Source organism: Thamnophis elegans, chromosome 4, assembly GCF_009769535.1.
Source record: "Thamnophis elegans isolate rThaEle1 chromosome 4, rThaEle1.pri, whole genome shotgun sequence".
Lineage (NCBI taxonomy): Eukaryota > Metazoa > Chordata > Lepidosauria > Squamata > Colubridae > Thamnophis > Thamnophis elegans.
This window is the reverse complement of record NC_045544.1, coordinates 136,913,979-136,936,588: the sequence shown is the minus strand read 5'-3', so window position 1 is coordinate 136,936,588 and position 22,610 is coordinate 136,913,979. Positions and strand designations below refer to the sequence as shown.

The 22,610-nt window shown below is 44.1% G+C and overlaps 1 protein-coding gene across 1 annotated transcript in view; it reads left to right on the top strand.

The window, feature by feature from the left end:
* Positions 1-22,610, top strand: part of BCAS3 (BCAS3 microtubule associated cell migration factor) — a 448,094-nt gene that overhangs the window by 273,077 nt on the left and 152,407 nt on the right. Inside the window, 1 exon segment of the mRNA XM_032216614.1 lies at positions 12,529-12,679. Coding sequence (XP_032072505.1) covers positions 12,529-12,679 — 151 coding nt within the window.

The following is a 22,610-nucleotide window of genomic DNA, read 5'->3' as shown; positions in this document are numbered from 1 at the left end:
CGCTCAAGCGTTTTATATTTTATTTGTGTATTTTATTATTGACTAATATCAATATTTCTGAACCTGGGCGGGTTTCTGAGGTGTGGATTTCATCTCCCAGAATTCCCCAGCCAACCTTGCTGGCTGAGGAATTCTGGAAGTCCACAGCTTGGAAACTTGGTCCAAATTGAGAAACGCTGATTTTACTGTTTATATTAAATAGTTGAGTTGCTACTTGCAATTGAATATTTTATTTGTACGGGCTCTCCTGCTTGAAAAGGGGTGGGTGGGCTAGAAGACCTCCAAGGCCCCTTCCAACTCTATTTTATTTTCTATTGTGTTTTTTTTAAATAATTCCACTTCAGCCATTCAGAATCTTTATTAATAAAAATAATCTCAGAGAAGAGGGAACAGTTTGAGGATTGGGGGGGGAACCCCACATTTTGCAAAAGAGTTCCCTCTTTAAAAAAAAAACTTCTAGAAAGTGAGCAACCCCCCCTCCCAGCAAACATCAATCATTTTGGATATTTCCCACATATTGTCAATTCTATTATTTTTCCTACCAAGGGGGGCGGGTGAGGGGGGGGCTGAGACTGGCAGGGCAGGAACTCGCAGTTTCCATGCCAGGGAGGACGGTCTGTTTTGCAAACAGTTTGCAAGTGCCCGAGGCCAAAGTCAAGTGCCTGCAAACTTGGAAGGTAGGAGAAAGGAATCTATAAATCTTTAAGAAGTTCATTTTACAGTTCTGCTTATTAAGAAAATTTATACGGCCGCCGTCTAAGTCACTCATGGCGACTCCGGGCATCTTACAGAAATAAAAGCTCAATGCAGAAACCAATAAACTCTCAACCCTCCAGTGACAACAATCAAACCAACCATTTGAGCGTTGTGTATATATTTATATACGGTTAAGAATCATAGGACTGGAAAGGGGCTTTGGACCCCCCCTACCTATCTATCTATCTATCTATCTATCTATCTATCTATCTATCTATCTATCTATCTATCTATCTATCTATATCATCTATATATGTTATATCTATATCTCTATCTATCTATCTATCTATCTATCTATCTGTCTGTCTATCTATCTATCTATCTATCTATCTATCTATCTATCTATCTATCTATCATCTATATATATTATATCTATCTATCTATCTATCTATCTATCTATCTATATATGTTATATCTATATCTCTATATCTATCTCTATATCTATCTATCTATCTATCTATCTATCTATCTATCTATCTATCTATCTATCTATTGGAGTGGGATCGAAAATTTTTAGCAACCGGTTCGCTGCCCGGTTGCTGAGTGGGCATGGCCATGGGAGGCGTGGCTTACTTGCCTTCCTCATGGTGGGGGGGGGGATTTTTGCCCTCCCCAGGCTCCAGAGGCTTTCCTTGAGTCTCTGGGAGGGCGAAAACAGCCTCCCCTCAGCTCCGAAGGTCCTCTGGAAGCTGGAAACGGGCCCACTTCCGGAACTTTCAGTAGGCTCATTTTTTGCCCTCCCAGAGCATTCGTGCCAGCCCTGTACTTACCTGGCATGACGAAATGGGCTGCATGGAGACTTCTGGGAGGCGAGGGATGGGCATGGCCAGCCAGTCCTTGCAACAACCGGTTCAGCAAACCAGATGCAAATTAGCAATTGGTTCGCCCGAACTGGTGCGAACCAGCTAAATCTTATCCCTGTATATATGGTTAAGAATCATAGGACTGAAAGAGACCTCGGAGGTCTTCCAGTCCAACCCCCTGTCGAAGGCAGAAGACCTTTTACCAATTGGGTCAAACTGTTGTCCAGTCTATTTTTGAAAACCTCCAGTGATGGAGCACCCACAGCTCCAGGAGGCAAGCTGTTTCTCCTGATGAATTGCTCTCATTTATACATACTCCTTACTGTATATATTTTTATATTACTTCTTATAACAAGTGTGTAAGAATAGAAATCTGGAAGAATATAATGATGGTTGATAGATAATGGTCCCCATGGATGAGTTGTGCAGCTATAAATTTGTTTAAAAGAAATATTATGGACAGCAAGAGCGTTTTGGAAGAAGCGTCTCGTCAAGGGAAATTTTGGTTCGATCAGGAGTTTTGGGACTTTTCCAATCGGGAAACCCAGATTAAGAAGCAAAGCTGTTATGATAGAAAATTAGCTACAGGTAGTCCTCGACTTATAACTATTCAATGATTGGGGGGGTCGCAATAGCTCAGCGGTTAATGTCGTTGAGCTTGGAGAGCTGACAGCCCGAGGTGAGCTCCTGTTCCTTGGGCCGGCTCCTGCCCATCTAGCAATTCGAAAGCATGCGAATGCGAGTAGATTAATAGGTACCACAACTGTGGGAAGATAACAGCGTTTCTTGGGCCTTTGGCACACAGCTATGCTGTCCACATGACCATGAAAATGGTCTTTGGACAATGCTGGTGCCCTTGGCCAAGAAACGGAGAGGAGCACCATGCCTTAGAATCGGACACGACAGGGGAAACTTTACTTTTTTAGTCCTCAGTTTACGGCCATTTAATGACCATTGGAAGTTACAGTGGCCCTGGAAAAAATACACTACTAGACCCTTTTTCATACTTAACGACCATTGAAGCAGCCCCATGGTCATGTGATCTAAATTTGGGTGCCCGGCATGTACCGTATTTATGACTGTCGCACTGTCCCAGCAGGCAAAGCCAATGCGGGAAGCCAAGTTTGCTTAAGGACTGCATGATTCACTTAACAACTGTGGCAGAGAGATCATAACATGGGGGGGAAACTCACTTCACAAACTGCCTTGCTTAGCAACAAGGATCAATTGTGGTCATAATTCGAGGACTCCCTGTACCTTCAAAGTCGATTCGCTTGCCTTCAGAAGTTGTGGGTGCTTCATCACTGGAGGTTTTTAACAAAAGACTAGACAGCCCCCTGTCTGGAATGGTAGAGGGCTGTGATGGTGAGGTGGCGCGCAGACCTCTCTATGCGGGCACGCCAGCCGTCGCCCCAGCCCAGCTGCACCGCGCATGTGCGCACGCCTCCCAGCTGGTCTTTGGGCCTCTGCCGCACATGCACAGGGGGTTGAGGTGCATGCAGAGGATGCATGCACGTATGCACAGTGAGATGGGGCGCATGCATGGGAGGGAGGGTGCACCGCCCCGTTTGGGGCCTGGAAAGCTTCTTGCACCAACCTCAAAGCAAAAAATGGGCAAAGGGGGGGGGTCATGCATGCATGCACAGTGTGGGGGGACACATTGCGTTATGGGTGTGGGCTCCCTGACACGCTGTTGCATGCACTCGCACGTTTTCAGCATGCAAATAGGTTCGCCATCACGGATATAGGGTCTCCTGTTTGAGCAGGGGGCTGGACTAGATGACCCCCAAGCTCTATTCTGATTCTGACGTTGTATCCGATGAGGAAAAATTGTTCTCTTTTTTTTTGCCCTTACCTTAGTTTTTAAAGTCCTATGTTAGATGAAACCTATCTCACCCCCCATATTCTCATTTCCTTGCATTGAAAACAACGAGGAATATTTATCTGTCCTGGCTGCAGACTGGTGTCTCCCAACCTCTTATTCTCATCCTAATGGACCTTCTTTTTCCTGATCTAGGAACTCTTCCATGCCATCCTGACCCTCTCTCTCTCTCTCTCTCTCTCTCCCCCCGACATTTTCAAGGGGTTAAGATTTATTGTATTGCCGTACTTTTATTGTCCCTAAATATTTTATGATCGCCTACACAGTATTGCTGATTTGCTTTCCTACGGGCGATCTCTGAATTTTTAGAAGCCCTTTAAGATTGTTTTTTTTAAGAAGAAAAAAAACACCAAACTCACGTTAAGGAATAAGTTAATAATTAACCGCTTAGTTTTGTATCCCTCTTTGCGACTCGGTGGCTCAAACGTCCCCCAAAACAAGGCGAATTGCAAAGTAATGGAATGCCATCTGGGGAAACTCTTTAAAAAAAACAACCGACAATCCTATCAGTTAAAAAACGGTTCCAATTCGATAGATAAGATCAGATTTTTCAGAGTGAAAATGAAATGACACGGGCAATGGGAGGGAGGTTTTTGTAGTCAATAAAATGAGAACTTCAAAAGAAGTTATTTTCATGTGTGCTGAGATCACGTGGAGATGGCTGTGAACTCGAAGTCCATTGGAAGAGGTTAAAGAAGAGGGATGGGAAATGTTGCCACTGCAAGCCAAAATTATCTCAGGTTTATTTGTCCTAGCCTGCTAACGATTGTTTAGGCTAATCAAGAGGCGTCTTCCCATGGGTGGCCTAACCTCTTGGTGCATGGAGTCAGTTATACATTTGAAAATATTCCACGTCATCAGGTCCATTTCATATTTCTGGTCCAATTCTAGGACGAGGGATTCATGGGAGATCTTCTGCTCCATTTAAGTAGCTCATGAAATAGAATAGAATAACAGAGTTGGAAGGGACCTTAGAGGTCCTCTAGTCCAACCCCCTGCTTAGGCAGGAAACCCTGCGCCACTTCAGACAAATGGTTCTCCAAATCTTCTTAAAAACTTCCAGCGTTTGGAGCATTTACAACTTCTGGAGGCAAATTGTTCCACTGATTAATTGTTCTAACCGTCAGGAAATTTCAGGACCACATCTTAAAGTTTCAATGAAGCTGATTTATTGCTCTGCCTAAAACCAAGAATCTAGACAACTAATGGTCAGATTGGTGCTAGATAAGAGTCAACAGAATTCAAGAGGGGTTGGATTTAGACCGTTTATGAGAATGTAATGATTCTAGGCCTGTGATGGCGAGCCCATGGCACGCATGCCACAGGTGGCACACGGAGCCATATTTGCCGGCATGGCAGCCCTCAGCATGCTAGCCAGCTGATTTTTGGCCTTCCGCTTTGTCCATTGGGCCATTTCCAGGAAAGCCTCCGGAGTCTGGGGAGGGCGAAAAACAGGCCCAATGGGCCAACCGGAAGTTCGTTCCCGAACTTTGCTGTCCGAAGACGTCTCCGTGGTCATGTGGCCGGCATGACTAAGCAGCAAATGTGCACGGAGCGCTGTTCCCTTCCCACCAAAGGTGGTTCCTATTTTTCTACTTGCATTTTTTACGTGCTTTCGAACTGCTAGGTTGGCAGAAGCTGGGAGAAGTCACGGGAGCTTACTCGGTTACGCGGCGCTAGGGATTCTAACTGTTGAACTGCCAACCTTCTGATTGACAAGCACAAAATGTAATAGGCAAACCTCCTTAGTTCCAAATGAAGGAACAGCAAAAAAATAAAAAAAAGTCATAGCGTCTGTTATAAAAAGAAAAAAAAATGCAAAAATCCCACCATTAAAAAACCAACCAACCAACCCAAATCAATACCGGAGACGCGAATTCAAAATCTGTTTCCCGAAGACTCGGCCCGATTCTAAAACTCACAAATCTCCTCTCCCCTCCCCTTTTCATCCTTTCTCTCCTTCCTCAAATTGCGCACCTTTCTTTCTCTCTGGGTTTGAAACATCTTCCATCCATTTTCGGGGTGTTGAGGGCTTGGACGGGAAGACCGTCTTCCAAAGGACCAATTCGGGCCTGTGGTTTTGTTTGTTTTTTCCTTGCACCCTTCCCCGCGGGACAAAACAACATTTATGTCTTGGCGGCAGGACGAGGATGCTTTGCAAGGAACCCTTGGGTTTTGATAGGAAAACAAACACCGGAGCCCAAGGAGCGTAATACGGGCAACAACAAGCTCGCCAAGCCCTGGTTAGCGGGCGCTCAATGAAGGAGCTGAAATGAGAGAGGCGGGGAAGGAAAGGAAATTCTCGAGGGCCTTTAGGAGGGTGAAAACTTCATTAAAACCTCTCCTCTTCCTCCTCCTCCTCCTCCTCCTCCTCTTCTCTTCCCCCGCTTTTCTTTTTCGGCCTTCAGCCCCTCTTGAAGGGCCATTATAACTTTTCAGACGGCTTCCTTTCGGGGAGGAGGAAAACCGCTTTTCTTTCTCCTCGTTGTGTTTGGTCGGAGGAAAGAGGCCAATTGCCCTGGAAGAAGAGGCCCTTCAGTTGCGGGATTTGTGTAATGTCCCCACAAAGCAGGAAGAGCCATTGTTAAGGGCCCAATTCAAAGATGGCTCCCTTTTGAGTTGATGATTTCCTCTTTTTTTCTTTCTTCTTTTTCTTTCTTTCTGTCTTTCTTTTTTTTTCTCCCCCAGTCTCCTCCTCCTCCTCCTCCTCTTCCTCCTCTTCTCCTGGAGAGAAAAGCCCTTATTTCACAGAGAAAATCTAGCTAATGATCTAAACCTTTTAATTCAGAGGGGCGCTCGTCTCGTTTAAGTGCTTTTCAATCTCTTGTAAACAGATGAGGCCCCAGCTTTCTTCGGCCTCTCTTATCTGTTTGTTCGTTCTTTCCTTCCTTCTTTCTCTTTCTTTCTTCTTTCTTTCCTCTTTCTATCTTCTTTTCTTTCTTTCTTTCCTTGCTTCTCTTTCTTTCTTTCCTTCCCTTTCTCTTTCCTTCCTTCTCTTTCTTTCTATCTTCCTTCCTTTTTTTTCTTCTTTCTCTTTCCTTCCTTCTCTTTCTTTCTTCTTTCTTTCCTCTTTCTTTCTATCTTCTTTCCTTCCTTCCTTCCTTCTCTTTCTTTCTTTCTTTCTTTCCTTCCCTTTCTCTTTCCTTCCTTCTCTTTCTTTCTATTCCTTTCTTTCCTTCCTTCTTTCCTTCCTTCCTTCTATTTCTTTCTTTCCTCTTTCTTTCTATCTTCTTTCCTTCCTTCTCTTTCTTTCTTTCCTTCCCTTTCTCTTTCCTTCCTTCTCTTTCTTTCTATCTTCCTTCCTTTCCTTCCTTCCTTCTTTCCTTCCTTCCTTCCTTTCTTTCTTCTTTCTCTCTTTCTCTTTCTTTCTTTCCTTCCTTCTCTTTCTTTCTACTTTCCTTTCTTTCCCTCCCTCCTTTTCTTTCTTTCTTTCTTTCTTTCTTTCTTTCTCTTTTCTTTTTCCCCTCCCATGAAATGGGTAGGGTTTTTTTTTTGTTCTTTCTTTCCCCTCTTAACTGACGGGAGGAAAGCTGTTGAGGACCGGAGGGTGATGGACAACGAGGGAAACTTAAGTCCAGCCTACGTGGGGGTTTGTCGGCCTTGCAAGCGGGATTTGCTTTGAGCCCTTCTTCTCCTTCGTGATGGAGATTTTATTCGATCATTTATTTGTTTCATGCCTCTGGCTGTTTTAAGAGAAAGAGATTTCCTCGGCAGTCTCGGAAGAGGCTGTTCAGATTTCAGGTCACCCAAGCCATAGGAGGCCAGAGCTGTTAGGGTTGCTGCTTGTGGCCTGCCGTTTAAAAAAAACGTTTGAGGAGGGGATTTGCTTCCAAGAAAGCAGTTAGAGCCGGACAGAGGGAGCAATATTTGTCGTCTTTTCTCTTTTCCAGTTGTGTCCTGTTGTTTGGGACCACTGATAAAGAATTGCGCCTCCCTCTGTGAGAATATTAAATCTGTCCCTAACTTTTCTACTTTCAACAAATATTATGGGTGCTGGCTTTCTTTCTTTCTGTCTCTTTCTGTCTTTCTTTCTTTTCCTTTCCCTCTTTTTATCTCTTTGTCTTTTTTTCTTTTTTTCCCTTTCTTTTTCCTTTCTCATTTTCTTTCTCTCATCTGCCTTTCTCATTTTTCTCTCTCTTTTTTCTCTTTTTTTCTTTTTCTTTCTCTCCTTTCCTCTCTTTTTCCTTTTTCTTTCTAATTTTTTTCTTTTTCTTTCTCTTTTCTCTCCTTCTCCTCTTCGTCCTCCTCCTTCTTCTCTCTCTTTCTCTGTCTCTCTCTCTCTCACACACACACAAACAACCACAAATGGACAGACACTCACAGAGTCGTCTAGCATAACTCTTCTGTCTGCCTCACGCTCTTCATGAAGATGTTTTCTTTTCCTTTGCTTCAGATCTTCAAACTTCCTACACAATACAGGTTCCCCCCCTCCCCCCCCCCCATTTTAGCGTTGATGAGCAATTTTAGTCCACCAAATTAATTTCCTGAGAACGAACCCGGGCACGTGAGAAATAAGAGTTTGTGGTGCAAAAAAAAAAAAAAAAAAAAAAACCACTTTGCGGAGACATTTTGCCGTCTTTCAACACTGCGATGGACAATCTAATATATGTACTTATCCAAGCACAGTTTTGGGGTTTTTTTAAATAACAACAACACCTGGAGATGCACGAATTGAAGATAAACAGCAAGAAAAAAATCACAAAATCCCAGGACTTGCAAATTGAAGTTGAACAACTGTGGAAAAAGAAATCATGTGTTGTCCCGATTGTAATTGGAGCCCTTGGAGCAATACCCAAAGGGCTACCTCGCTATTTGGAAATTTTAAACTTATCAGACTTGAACATTCTGATTCTACAAAAAAACCACCCTAGTTGGAACAGCTGATATCCTCCGACGTTACCTTAACAGTTCCTAGATCCTTGGTTAGGGCTCGAGCTGTTGAGCTACCAACCAGCCCCAAAGGCTGTGAATTTCACCAAAGATTAACCACGTAATAATAATAGTAATAATAATAATAATAGCTTTCCATTCAAGAAAATGAACAACTTAATTATTTTTAAATTAGCTGCTATCAAAGCATTTAAATCGAGTTGATTTAGTCCATATTTTGAAATAAATAAAAAAATATTGTGCTCTCAAACAGAATTTATATATGGCAGGGGGACCAAGGCAGACCTAGAATGGATCCCACTTGTTAAAACACATCCACAAAAGAGACCTAAAACAAGATGGAGTGACTTCTTTCTTTTTTTCTTCTTTCTTTCTTTCTTTCTTCCTTGTCTTTCTTTCTGTCATTCTGTCTGTCTGTCCGTGTATATGTGTGTGTTTGTGTGTGTGTGTGTGTGTATATCAGCATATCAGTATTGTCAAAATAACAGTGCCTTCTTCTCCTTCTCCTCTTCATCTTCATCTCCTCCTCTTCCTCTTCGTTTCCTCCTCCTCCTCCTCCTCCTCCTCCTCCTCCTCTTCCATGGATTTTTATAAAGAATTATAAACAGACAATTGTAAGGGTGGGGGGAAATACACTAGAAGCTGGCAATTCTATCCTGAGCAAATCGACTCGGAAACAAGTCCCGCTTGCCTAATGCATCACATTCCCAGGTAGCAAGTTTAGAATTGCAGATTGCATTAACAGAAAAGGGAGGAAAAACAGGTCAGGGGTGCGGGGGGGGGGGAATATGTGTCACGTTATAAAGTCTACACTTCTTGAACCAGAAAAAATGAAGGTCTGTTGTATTTTGTTTAGAGAGGGCCCAAAGGTTAATAGCGGGAGAGCTCTTTTGAATTAAACAAATCATTTTTGTTAAAAGAGGAGGGAGAACGCCTGGGAAGGAGTAAGCAGCTATTCAGAGAAAACATTGGCAACTGAAGTGGTGACACCGAATAATGGTGGAACATAAAGAAGGAGGGGGGAGGTCAAGCTATTCTCCAAAGCCCCCGAAGGCAGGACAAGAAGCAACGGATGGAAAAAATATAACCAAGGAAAGAAGCAAAAGAAGAACTCAGGATAAATTTCCGGACAGTGAGAACAGTTAATCTGTGGAACTACTTGCCTCCAGAAGTTGTAAATGCTCCAAGGCTGGAAGTTTTTAAGAAGAGACTGGACAGTCATTTGTCCGAAATGGTATAAAGTCTCCTGCTTGGGTGGAGCAGTGGATTAGGAGACCCCCAAGGTCCTTTCCAACTCTATTGTTCTGTTGTCAAAAAAAGGACGATAAGAAAGAAGGAAGCAACCAATGCACTTCAGTGAACAATAAATTCATGGCTTGTAGACTGTAGAATGAGGAGCTCTGATGCAAGGGGGTGAATCAGGGGTCGATGCAGGAGAACAAGGGGCAGAGTCAAAAGAGGAATCAACCTAGAATCTCTACGTACAACAAAGAATGAGATTTTGACAGCTACGTGCCTCTTCGTTTCAGCTTACCATTAGAATAAGGGTGGTGGGGAGTTGTTTGCTTTAGAAAGGCTTAGCTGGAGAAACGAAACGGAGCTCTCGCACCCCACCCCGAGCTCCGTTTTTGCTGGCAGAGGCTACAGGAAGCCCATCCTGGCTTAAATGGAGCCACGACCACCCCGACCACGACCACCCAACCCCCGCGAGGTCAAACACAACCCTGATGCGGCCCTCAGTGAAATTGAATTTGACACTCCTAGTTTAGAGGACTACTCTATTATGGCCGCCTATTCACGCTCAATGACCTGGGGGGGGGGGCGTCCCGACTGAAAAGAGAGCCGAGCTCCGTTTTTGCTGGCAGATGTACCGCGGGTTGGTCCTTCGGTGTCTCCAGGGCGGCCCCGCAGGCCAGATTTAAGCACCCCGTGGGCTGGATGCGGCCCGCGGGCCTTGAGTTTGACACCCCCTGTTCTAAATAAACAAAGATGAGATTTTTAGAGCCAAATTATAGATTAAAAGCAACCTGGATATTTTTGTAGTATAATTTTGTGTCCCCCACCCAACACTACTTAAAAAAACCCTTTGTGGTGGTGGTGGGAGGGTAAGAGCAGGACTTTGGGCCACAAGACAGCAAGGAGCATGAAATAGCCACCCGTTGTCCCTCCGTCTCCTCAATCTCAAATCTTGCCTGTTGGTTACCCAGCAGCTTGAATGGAGGCAGCTTTGTTCTTTTTCTTCTTCTGTTCTGTTTTTTCTCCCCAGTTTTTCTTTGGATTAGACTCATGGAGTAGAGTTTCTATCTTGGAAATAATTTGTAAAACATGACTTTCTTCTTTTCCTTCCTTCCTTCCTTCCTTCCTTCCTTCCTTCCTTCCTTCCTTCCTTCCTCCCTCCCTCCCTCCCTCCCTACTCCCTCCCCCTTCTCTCCCTCTATCCATCTTCCTCTCTCCCTCTTCCTTTCCTCTCTCCATCCATCCTCTTTTCCTTCCTCCCTCCCTTCCTCCTCCCTTCCTTCCTCCTCCCTCCCTCCCTCCCTCCCCCTTCTCTCCCTCTATCCATCTTCCTCTCTCCCTCTTCTTTTCCCCTCTCCATCCATCTTCCTTCCTCTTCCTCCCCCTTCTGTCCTCCCTTTTTTATTTTCCTTTCTTTTTAGTTTAAGTAACCATATTGTATGAAGAAAAGAAAAGGCCTTTTTCTCTTGCATTTTCCACATTTTTCCCTGTTTGCTTTAAGAGAACGAAAGTGCAGTTAAGAAACAGCGAGACCTCAAACTGTGTTCTGCTTATAATTATTTGAAACAGTCAGTTATTTTATTACGTCTTGTTTTCCAATGTTTGGAAAATGTACACACCTTCTATTTCCGTGGCATATAGACGATAACTTCCAACGAACTCTTTAAAAAAAAAGCCTGGACAGATATGAATAGAAGAGAGGGGGGGAAACCACTTACCACAACCGAACAATTTTCCATAAAATTGCTCGTCTGATTTCTATCTGAACCAACGCGACCGGCATTCAGAAATTGCGGAAGGACTCACGTTGACTGGGTTTCAAACTTTGCCAAATGGTTTGAAGCAGTTCTTGGCAGGTTAAGCAAATCACCCTTAAATGTATATTCCTTAAATGTGTGTTTGGAGAGCAAATAAACATTTGTGTACTTAAAGATAGAAATGGCAGATTTACTGCAGATATGGAAAGGAACAGAATTACCACACGTGAAAACATGTGAAAGTGATACGGAGCAGAAATCGTACATTTCTGGCTTTAGCGTATTTGAGCCCTACTGAATTTAATGGTTTGAGCAGAAATTAATTCTGCACAGTCGGGCGAAGGGAAAATTGTGGCGCTTTTTCTGCAATCCCAAACTTTGCTTTAGGTAAAGGTAAAGGTTCCCCTTGCACATATGTGCTAGTCGTTCCTGACATTAGGGGGCGGTGTTCATCTCTGTTTCAAAGCCAAAGAGCCAGCGCTGTCCGAAGACGTCTCCCTGGTCATGTGGCCGGCATAACTAAACACCGAAGGCGCACGGAACGCTGTTACCTTCCCACCAAAGGTGGTCCCTATTTTTCTACTTGCATTTTTAACATGCTTTCGAACTGCTCGGTTGGAAGGAGCTGGGACAAGTCACGGGAGCTCACTCCGTTATGCGGCGCTAGGGATTCGAACCGCCGAACTGCCGACCTTTCTGATCGACAAGCTTAGCGTCTTAGCCACTGAGCCACCCTTTGTTTTAGGGGTTCATTTTATTGATGAACTGTACCGGTGGTCCTTGACTCACAACCATTCATTTAGTGACCATTCAAAGTTACAAGGGCACTAAACATGTGACTTAGGCCCGTTTTTCCACACTTACAACCGCCGCATTATCTCCATGGTTGCGGGATCCAAATTCGGATGCTTGGCAGCTGGTTCATATTTATGACAGTCACAGTGTCCTGGGGTCATGTGATTCCCCCTTTCTGACAAGTTAATGGGGAGCCAGGTTCACTTAATGACCATGTTACTCATTTAACAACTCCAGTGATCCGCTTCACAACGGTGGTGAGAAAAGTGGTAAAATGGGGCAAAACTTACCGAACTTGCTTAGAAATATATCTGACTGAATAAGTATATTATTACCCATTATATTTGCAACGATGTTATTATAGAATAAATATATCTGAATGAATTCTCCTCCTTTCTCCTCCCACCAGGGAAATTGAACAGTCAAGATTCTTATAACAATTTCACCAACAATAATCCGGGAAACCCTCGGCTGTCCCCACTTCCAAGCCTGACTGTGATGTTGCCACTTGCTCAGATCAAGCAACCCATGACTCTGGGAACCATCACGAAGCGCACAGGGTAAGTGAACTGGTTTAGACTGGTCATCTCCCTATCCCTTTCCATTTCCCTTTTCCTTTCCCTTCCTTATATCTTTCCTTCCTTCCTCCCTTCCTCTATCCATCTTCCTCCCTCCCTGCTTCCCTTTGCTATATCCTTCCTTCCCTCCCTCTCCTCCCTCCTCCTCTCTCTCCCTTCCTCCCTCTATCCTTCTTCCTCCCTCCCTCCCTCCCTGCTTCCCTTCCCTATATCCTACCTCCCTCCCTTTCTTCTCCTCTCCTCCCTCCCTCTATCCATCTTCCTCCCCCCTGCTTCCCTCCCTTCATCTTCCTTCCCTCCCTCTATCCATCTTCCTTCCTTCCTTTATTCATCTTCCTCCCTCCCTCCTTGCTTCCCTTTGCTTTCTTATATCCTTCCTCCCTTCCCTATATTCTTCCTTCCTCCCTCCCTCCCTGCATCTTCCCTCCCTCTATTCATCTTCCTCCCTTTCTCTTCCTTTCCCTTCCCTCTCCTCTCCTCACTCCCTCTATCCATCCTCCCTCCCTCCCTGCTTCCCTTCGCTTTCTTATATCCTTCCTCCCTCCCTTCCCTATATCCTTCCTTCCTCCCTCCCTCTATCCATCTTCCTCCCTCCATCTTCCCACCCTCTGTTCATCTTCCTCCCTCCCTCCATTTCCCTTCCCTTTGCTATATCCTCCCTCCCTCCCTGATTCCCTTCTCTTTCTTATATCCTCCCTCCCTTCACCTTCCCACCCTCCCTCCCTCCCCAGAAAACCCTCTTAAGTAAGGCCTATGATGGAGCTTTCTGGGGGCCTGAATGTTTCAATTTTTAATTATGTTTTCTCAAATTTAAATTTTTCTTATTTTTTTTTCTTTAGTTTATCTGTGCTTTGTTTCCTCTTAGCCTGTCTGTACTTTGAAGCTTGATATGGCCTACTGAGTTGTAAAAAAATTCAGATCTGCTTTGAATCATTCAAAACTCTTCAACATTCAGTAAATCAAACGATTTATTCATGGAATGATTCCCCTCTTTTTGGCATATTTGCTTCCCCGAAGCATCTTAAAACTGGTTGGAAAAGCAACATAGGTAGTCCTCAACTTACACCTACCCATTAGTGACCATTCAGAGTTACATCACTGAAAAAGATGACTTATGACCATTTTTTGCACTTACGACCATTGCAGTGTCCCTGTGGTCACGTGATCAAAATTCAGTCGCTAGGCTACTGTCTCACATTTATGACGGTTGCAGTGCCCTGGGGATCCCCTTTTGCGACCTTCTGACAAGCAAAAATCAACGGGGAAGCCAGATTCACTTAGCAACTGTGTCACTCAATTAACAACCCTAGTGATTCACTTAGTAATAGTAGCAAGAAAAGTCGTAAAATGGGACAAAACTCACTTCACGAATTTCTCACTTAGCAACAGTAATGTTGGCCTCGATTGTGGCCATAAATCGAGGATTACCTGTAAACCCTACCAGTTATCTTTGCGGGCGGGAAAAGTGTGTTATGCGCAGGATTTTTAAAGGTTAACCTGTTTTTTGGGTGTGTGTGTGTGTGTTGTATTTGTGCTGATAAATAAATAAAGGGAGACTAGTATAGATCTATTTCAAGCTATTTAGCTCTCATCAGCTAGCCATACCCTTACTGGGAATCGAACCTGGGCTGTATTACATATCAGGCAGTTATATTAGCCACTAAGCCATAGGCTCTCTTCCTTTATCAGCTAGGCCAGGGAAATAGGGTATGTGTTGTGTCACAACCCCTGGTATGCCCAAATATGGGAGGAAGCACACTGCTTCCTTTCTCTGTCTATCGGCTCATCTCAAGAGACCATCACGACAGAAAGCCATTATCTTTACTGTTGCCTTTGTTACATTTGTGTTGCATTTGTGCTGTTAAATAAATAAAGGGAGACTAGTATAGATCTATTTCAAGCTATTTAGCTCTCATCAGCTAGCCATACCCTTACTGGCTAATATAACTGCCTGATATGTAATACAGCCCAGGTTCGATTCCCAAAGGCAACAGTAAAGCTTTTGCTCTCTGTTTATATACCAGTGGCTTGGTCTGTCAGTGTTGGTGGGACTGTTCTTGGTGGTTCCTTGATTAGGCTGTGGTTTATTGTTAGTTTGTTCATCCGAGTTGGTAGTTCCTTGATTGGGGTCAAGGAAACCAATTCTCCAATCCAACAGTTATCTCACCTTGGCCATTCAGATCTGGCTGACCTTTTCAGAAATAGTTGGACCCCTTTACATTTCGTTTATGGTTTTAACCCTTGTGGCATTATGGGATGCCACACACCAGGAAGCAGCAGCAGAAATAGCAATCCATTTGAGAACTTATATATATATATATATATGTGTGTGTGTGTGTGTGTGTGTGTGTGTGTTTATTTGTGCTGATAAATAGTGGAGGCAGTTAGCTTCCTCCCATAATTGGGGCTTACCAGGGGTTGTGACACTTATATATATATATATATATATATATATATATATATATATATATATATATATATATATATATATATATATATATATATATACACATACATACATACATACATACATACACACACACACACACACACACACACACACACACACACACATATATATATATATATATATATATATATATATATATATATATATATATATATATATATACTGTATTTGTGCTGATAAATCGTGTCTTGTGACGAGCCGATGGACAGAGAATAGAAGCAGTGGACTTCCTCCCATGTTTGGGCATACCAGGGGTTGTGACTTTAAATACATACATGCATACATACATGTATGTATGTATGTATGTATGTATGTATTTCTCTCTCTCTCTCTCTCTCTCTCTATCTATATCTATCTCTCTATCTATATCTATCTATCTATCTATCTATCTATCTATCTATCTATCTATCTAGCTTGAAATAGATCTATACTAGTCTCCCTTTATTTATTTATCAGCATAAATATAACAAATATATATATATATATCTCAGATGGGGAGGTTTTCACTTATAAGATTACAGAGGCTCCTTACCGCAATAAAAACTTATCACTGGGAAATACAAATAGACTGTTGCTCCAGACAGTTTTAATATTTTAATTACAGACTTTTAATTTTCCGGGTTCTCCTTCCAAGCAGGTCTTGGGTCTAGAAACCTGATGGAGTAATTCAGCAGAAAACTGTAGGGTACAGGCAGTCCCTGACTTACAACCATTCATTTAGTAACCATTCAAACCTACGAAGGCACTGAAAAAGAGTGACTTATGACCATTTTTCACACTTACAACCATTGCAGCATCCCCAGGGTCATCCGGTCGCAATTCGGATACTTGGAAACATGGGGTTAGGACAGTTGAAGAGTCTCAGAGTCATGTGATTCCCCTTTTCTGAGCCTTTTGACGAGTGACGTTAAATGGGGCAGCCCGATTTGCTTAACAACCAGATCCCTATACTGCTCATTTGTTTCTTTGTGCTCATCTCCTCCCCCCCCCCCCCCCCCAAATATGGGGATTCAGCTTTCTTCATTTTTGCATCCTCCATGCAAGGCCAAACAAAACTCCGTGGAGAGATTTTAGGGGAAAGATCTGCCCATGAGTTTCAGTGGCTCAGTGATTAGAGTGCAGTATTGCAGGCTATTTTTGCTGACTGCCGGCTGCCTGCAATTTGGCAGTTCGAATCTCACCAGGCTGAAAGGTTGACTCAGCCTTCCATCTTTCCGAGGGGAGTAAAATGAGGATCCAGATTGTTGGGGGCAAAAGGCTGACTCTGTAAAACTGCTTAGAGAGGGATGTAAAGTACTGTGAAGCATTATATGTCTAAGTGTTGTGGTCTGCCAGTGGAGCTGTCAGCAGAGTCGGACAGTGAGGAGGTTGGGGAGGAACATGGGCCAGTCCTGGAGGCTGGGGAAGGCTCGGACGTAGGCTCTGCGTTGGAAGCAGAGAGGGGGCTGAGGCTGTCTGGCAATGATCAGGTGCCTACGGAGCTAGACATCAGTGAGGCAGAGGAACAGCTGGCGCTTGTTCCCAGGGTGCGCATGCGCAGAGCTGCCAGAAGAAAAGAACAACTCAGAAATCAGGGTCGACTTGGGAGTAAAGCCACAGGTGGAAGGTGAATGGCCTCTCCCATAGGAAATCAAAGAGGAACGAAAGGGGAAGGGACTTTTGCAGGAAACAATATGTTTGTCAGATTCGTTTCAGGAGTGTGAAGATCTGTCTGTGAATCTCAGAGACTCTGTGCCAAGTCTTTCCTTGCACAGCACCTCATTTGGAAAATATTTGCATGGCATCTTTCCAAGATAGATAAGGTCTGTGGTCCTAAATATTCCTTTGAAAGACTGTTTGCCAGGCCTTTGCTGAATGTGAATGAGAGGAATTCACATTCTTTGAATAAAAGGGGTTTTGTCGGGACCAGGGCTCTGCCTCCTGCTTTTGGGGGAAGCCTACAGGTCAGAACAGCTAAGTGCTGTTGCTATCTCAGCCTCCTTCCATATTCTGTTGGTTTTTTGCTGTTTTCCCAAAAGCAGCAAAGACAAGGTGGATTAAAAGAGCCTCTTTGCATGTCAAAATGCCTCGTCTCCCCCCCTCCCCAAAAGCCAAAGACCGAAATACCTCCGAGTCTCTATGAAGGAGCTCCAGATTTCATCACGCTTAATTTCCTTTCTCTGCTTTAGGATGCTAGTCAAATTCAGAGCAGCTTACTTTCATGTTTTGACAATTTTTTTTCAAGCTTTCCAAGGCTTGAATTGTTGACCTTCTGGATTTTGTAAAGGTTGGGGGACGGGGGGAGAGAAGGGAAATATTCAGTTGGAAACTTATCAAAGAGTGACGCAAGCTAGAACTAAAGAGAAATTTCCTTACAATGACAACAAACTACAGGTAGTTCTCAACAGTTCATTTACTGACCATATATTGTGGCTCACCAGTGGCCAGTGGAGCTGGCAGCAGATTCGTAGAGTGAGGAGGTTGGGGAAGAAGATGGGCCAGTCTTGGGGTCTGGGGAAGGCTCTGATGAGGGCTCTGTGTCGGAGGCAGAGTGGGGGGCCAGGGCTGTCTGACAGTTATCAGCTGCCTTCGGAGTCAGACATCAGTGGGGCAGAAGAACAGCTGGAGCCTGTTCCCAGTGTGCGCATGCGCAGAGCTGCCAGACGAAGGGAAGAGCTAAAGAACAGGGGTCGACTTGGGAGTAAGGCCACAGGTGGACCATGAATGGCCCCTCCCAGAAGAAATAAAAGAGGAGCAAAAGGGGAGTGGAGTTTGCAGGAGACCATTAGTTCGCTTAATTGGTTCGTGACTCTCAGAGACTCCTTGCCAAGTTCTGCAGATATTGGCCTGTCAGCTCTCCAAGCCAGATAAGGTCTGTGACTGTAAATCCTCCTTTGAAAGACTTTGCTGGATGTGAATGAGCAGAATTCACAGAAAAATTAATAAAAGGGTTTTTTGTCGGGACCAGGAGTCTGCTTCATGCTTTTGGGAAACCTCGGTCAGAACACTGTTCAAATTTACAACAGCACTGAAAAAATGGCTGTTTTTCACACTTACGACCATTGCAAGATCTCCATGATAAGGTGATCAAAATTCAGATGCTGGTAAACTGACTCCTGTTTATGACGGTCGCAGCATCCCATGATCACGTCATCCCCCTTTTGTGGTCTTCTGACGAGCAAAGTACATGGCGGAAGCCGGATTCACTTAACGACCTAACTTATCAACTACAGCGATTCCCTTAACAACCATGGCGAGAAATGTCGTAAAATGGGACAGTACTCACTTAACAAGTGTCTCCCCTAACAGCACAAATTTTGGGCTCAATTGTGGTTGTAAGTTGAGAACTACCTGTACCCAGGTAGGAAAGAGATATTCAACTGTGGCTACTTTAAGACTTGTGGACTTCAACTCCCACAATTCCCCAGCCAGCAAGTGGCCAAGATTGGACACCCCTGGTCTAAATAGCTCCTTCATTTTATTTTTTCCCCAGTCTGCCATCAGAATAGGGAACTCTGAGGAACTTTGGGATTGGAGGACTTGAGTGGGAGATGACAGCTGTTCAGCCCAGTTTCAATCTGCAGTCACTGAACTGGAAGTAATTGGCTTGTTTAATTTAGTGGGGCTTGTTGTGAATTAGAGAGAGAGAGAGACAGAGAGAGAAATAGAGAGAGAAAGAAAAGGAGAAAGAGAGAGAGAAAGAGAAAGGCAGAGAGAGAGAAAGAGAGAAAATGAGGGAGAGAGTGAGAAAGAGAAAGAAAGAGAGAGACACACAGAGAAAGTGAGAAAGAAAGAAAAAAGAGAGAGGCAGAGAGAAAGAGAGAGAGAGAGAAAGAAAGAGAAGAGACAGTAGAGAGACAGAGAAAGAGAGAAAGAAAGAGGGAGAAAGAGAAAGATAAGGCAGAGAGATAGAAAGAGAGAAAACAAGGGGGAGAGGGAGAAAGAGAAAAAAGAGACACACAGGGAAAGAGTGAGAGAGAAAGAGAAAGAGAGAGGCGGAGAGAGAGAGAGAGAAAGAGACAGAGAGGGAAAGAAAGAGAAAGAGACAGAGAGAGAGAAAGAGAAGAGAGGGAGATGGAATTGTGGTCTCTCTATCCATTGCTTTCCTCTTGAAAACCTTGGGATCTGGAAGGGTTTGCAGTTGTGATTGGCTCGTGATCGCATTTTAAAAGGATGCGCTTCTAAAAACTGAATTGAAAACCACTTACGACATACAGCCACAGAATGTTTCGGGTGATTGCGTGTTGTTTTGTGAAGCTGGAAATGTAAAACTTGAAGGGGAAATGCTGAGTTGCTTTGGTTTAAGAGCTAAGGAACCAGGATAGAGAGTGGGAGACTCTATCCATGAAAGCCTCTGTGTGGTTCTGGGCCAATCATCAGGAGACTGTGAGTTCTAGTCCCTCCGCCTCCTAGCCATGAAAATTGGCTGGGACAATCACCAGGAGAGTGTAAGTTCTAGTCCCATGATGTGTAAATTCTAGCCCCACCCCCCACAGGTGGCACACAGAGCCATTTCTCCACGCATGCCAGGCGTTGCCCTGTCAGCTGGCTAGTGCGCATGCGCGCAGCGTGAAAATCCGGTCCTACAGGCAAACTGGATGTTCGGGAAAATATTTCCGGGTTGGTTGTTGGGCTGGTTTTAGCCTCCGGAGCGTTCAAGGGCCTTCCAGAGGCTTCCCTGAAGGCTCCGGAGGGCTAAAACCGTCTCTATGAGCAAACCAGAAGTCTGTTCCCGAACTTCCGTTTTGCCCGTAGGGCTGGTTTTTCGCTCTCCGGTGGCTTCAGGGAAGCTCCTGAAGCATACGGAGGGCCTCCCAGGGGGGAAGCTGTTTTCGCCCTCCCCAGGCTCCTATAAAGCCTCTGAAGCCTGGGGAGGGCGAAAAAAGCACACCAGAAATGGGGGAGGAACGCTGGTCGTGTGCACATGTGCGCTAGGGTCATGCGCATAGCATTATGGGTGTGGCACACCCACGCACGACCCCCCTGCACTCGCCCTACTTTTGGCACGCGAGCCACAAAAGGTTCACCTTCACTGTTCTAACCCCACCTTAGCCATAAAATAATGACCTGGATGACTTTGGACCAATCAGGAGACTGTGAGTTCTAGTCCTGCCTTAGCCATGAAAACCAGCTGGGTGACTTTGGGCCAATCAGTAGGAGACTGTGAGTTCTAGTCCCGCCTTAGCCATGAAAATTGGCGGAATGACTTTGGGCCAATCAGGAGGAAACTTTGAGTTTTAGTCCCGCCTAAGGCATGAAAGCCTCTGTATTACTTTGGGCCAATCAATAGGAGACTGAGTTCTAGTCCCGCCTTAGCCATGAAAGCCAACTGCCTGACTTTGGACCAATCATCAGGAGACTGTGAGTTCTAGTCATTTCTTAGCCATGAACGCTGGTTAGATGACTTTGGTTCACTCCCTGTCTCAGCCCAACCCACCTCACAGGGTTGTTGCATAGAAAATAGTGGGAGGAAGGTGGGGTTGGACATATTGGCTGGCTCGAGTTTTTTTATAAAAATAATGAAAGGCAGGAGGCAAATAGAATAGAATAGAATCCTTTATTGGCCAAGTGTGATTGGACACACAAGGAATTTGTCTTTGGTGCAGATGCTCTCAGTGTATATAAGGAGAATAAAATATATTAATCAAGAATAATAGAATAGAATAGAATAGAGTAGAATTCTTTATTGGCCAAGTGTGATTGGACACACAAGGAATTTGTCTTTGGTGCAGATGCTCTCAGTGTATATAAGGAGAATAAAATACATTCATCAAGAATCAAAAGATACAACACTTAGTGACAGTCAAGGTTACTAATGAGCAATCAAATCGTACTAGGAAACAAAAACAATAGAATAGGAATAAGAATAGAATAGAATAGAATAGAATAGAATAGAATAGAATAGATTTCTTTATAGGCCAAGTGTGATTGGACACACAAGGAATTCGTCTTTGGTGCAGATGCTCTCAGTGTACATAAAAAAATATATAATGGAACACATTCATCAAGAATCATAAGATAAAACACAGAGTGATAGTCAAGGTTACTAATAAGCTATCAAATCGTATCGGAAATAAATATAAAGTGAAAGATACAAGCAACATGGTTGGTTATAGTCATAAGTGGGGAGAGATAGATACTAGGAAGGAAGAGAAGAATACAGTCTTAGTAGATAATTTGACAGTGTTGTGCAGATTAGTTGTTAAGCAGAGTGATGGCATTCGGGGGGGGGGGGGGGGGGGAAACTGTCCTTTTGTCCAGTTGTTCTGGTGTACAGTGCCCTATAACGTCGTTTTGAGGGTAGGAGTCGAAACAATTTATGTCCAGGATGCGAGGGATCCCTAGATATTTTCACAGCCCTATTTTTGACTCGTACAGTGTACAGGTCCTCAATGGAAGGCAGGTTGGTAGCCATTGTTTTTTCTGCAGTTCTAATTATCCCTCGAAGTCTGTGTCTGAAGTCTTGTTGGGTTGCACAGCCAACAAATCATACGTACAGTACAAACATACATGCATACATACATACATACATACATACATACGTACATACATATATACAATGTTGCTGGTGCATTGGGGCTCCGAATTCAGTCGTAGGGCAACTGAACGCAAAGCGCTTTGTGAAAGGCGGAATGATATTCCCTGCTTAGCCATGCCTCAAATGGCCAAATTGAGAGAGCAGCCTGATCTGAACCTCCAGGGGACGCGGCGTGTGTTTTAACATATTTAACATCTGCCCTCCTGTTTCTCCCAACGCAGAGCAATCCGAGCCTATAATAATAGAAAAGAAGGCAGGATAGGGGCCATCTGCCTCTGCTATCTGTCGACTGTCGCAATGACAGATGCATTTGCACCTACGTGGATAACACCTTTAAGGGCTGCCCCAAGGAAACCGGGTCCTCCCCTTGGCTGTTGTTCCTTGACTCGAGAGAAGGGGGTCCTTGAAACCGGGGTGGGGGGGGGGTTAGCAAAGATTCCGGGGCGACAGTTGCAGCTAAGAGCAAAGTGGATTAGAGAAAGAAAGATCAAAAATATTTTAATGCATCTGCTTTCTTCCTCCAAGTCTCAGCTCTTCTTGAAGCTAAGTTGAACCAGGAATTTAGGGACAAAGATACAGGAAGTTCTCAACTTACGACCATTCATTTAGTGTCAGAAGTAACAACGGCACTGAAAAAAGCAACTTTTAGAAAAATAGAAAATAGAATAACAGAGTTGGAAGGGACCTTGGAGGTCTTCTAGTCCAATCCCTTGCTTAGGCAGGAAGCCCTACACCATTTTAGATCAATGATTGTCCTATCTCTTCTTGAAAACTTCCAGTGTTGGAGAATGTACAACTTCTGGAGGCAAGTTGTTCCACTGATTAATTGTTTTAACTGTCAGAAAATTTCTCCTCAGTTCTAACTTGCTTCTCTCCTTGATTAGTTCCCACCCATTGCTTCTTGTTCTACTTTCAGGTGCCTTGGA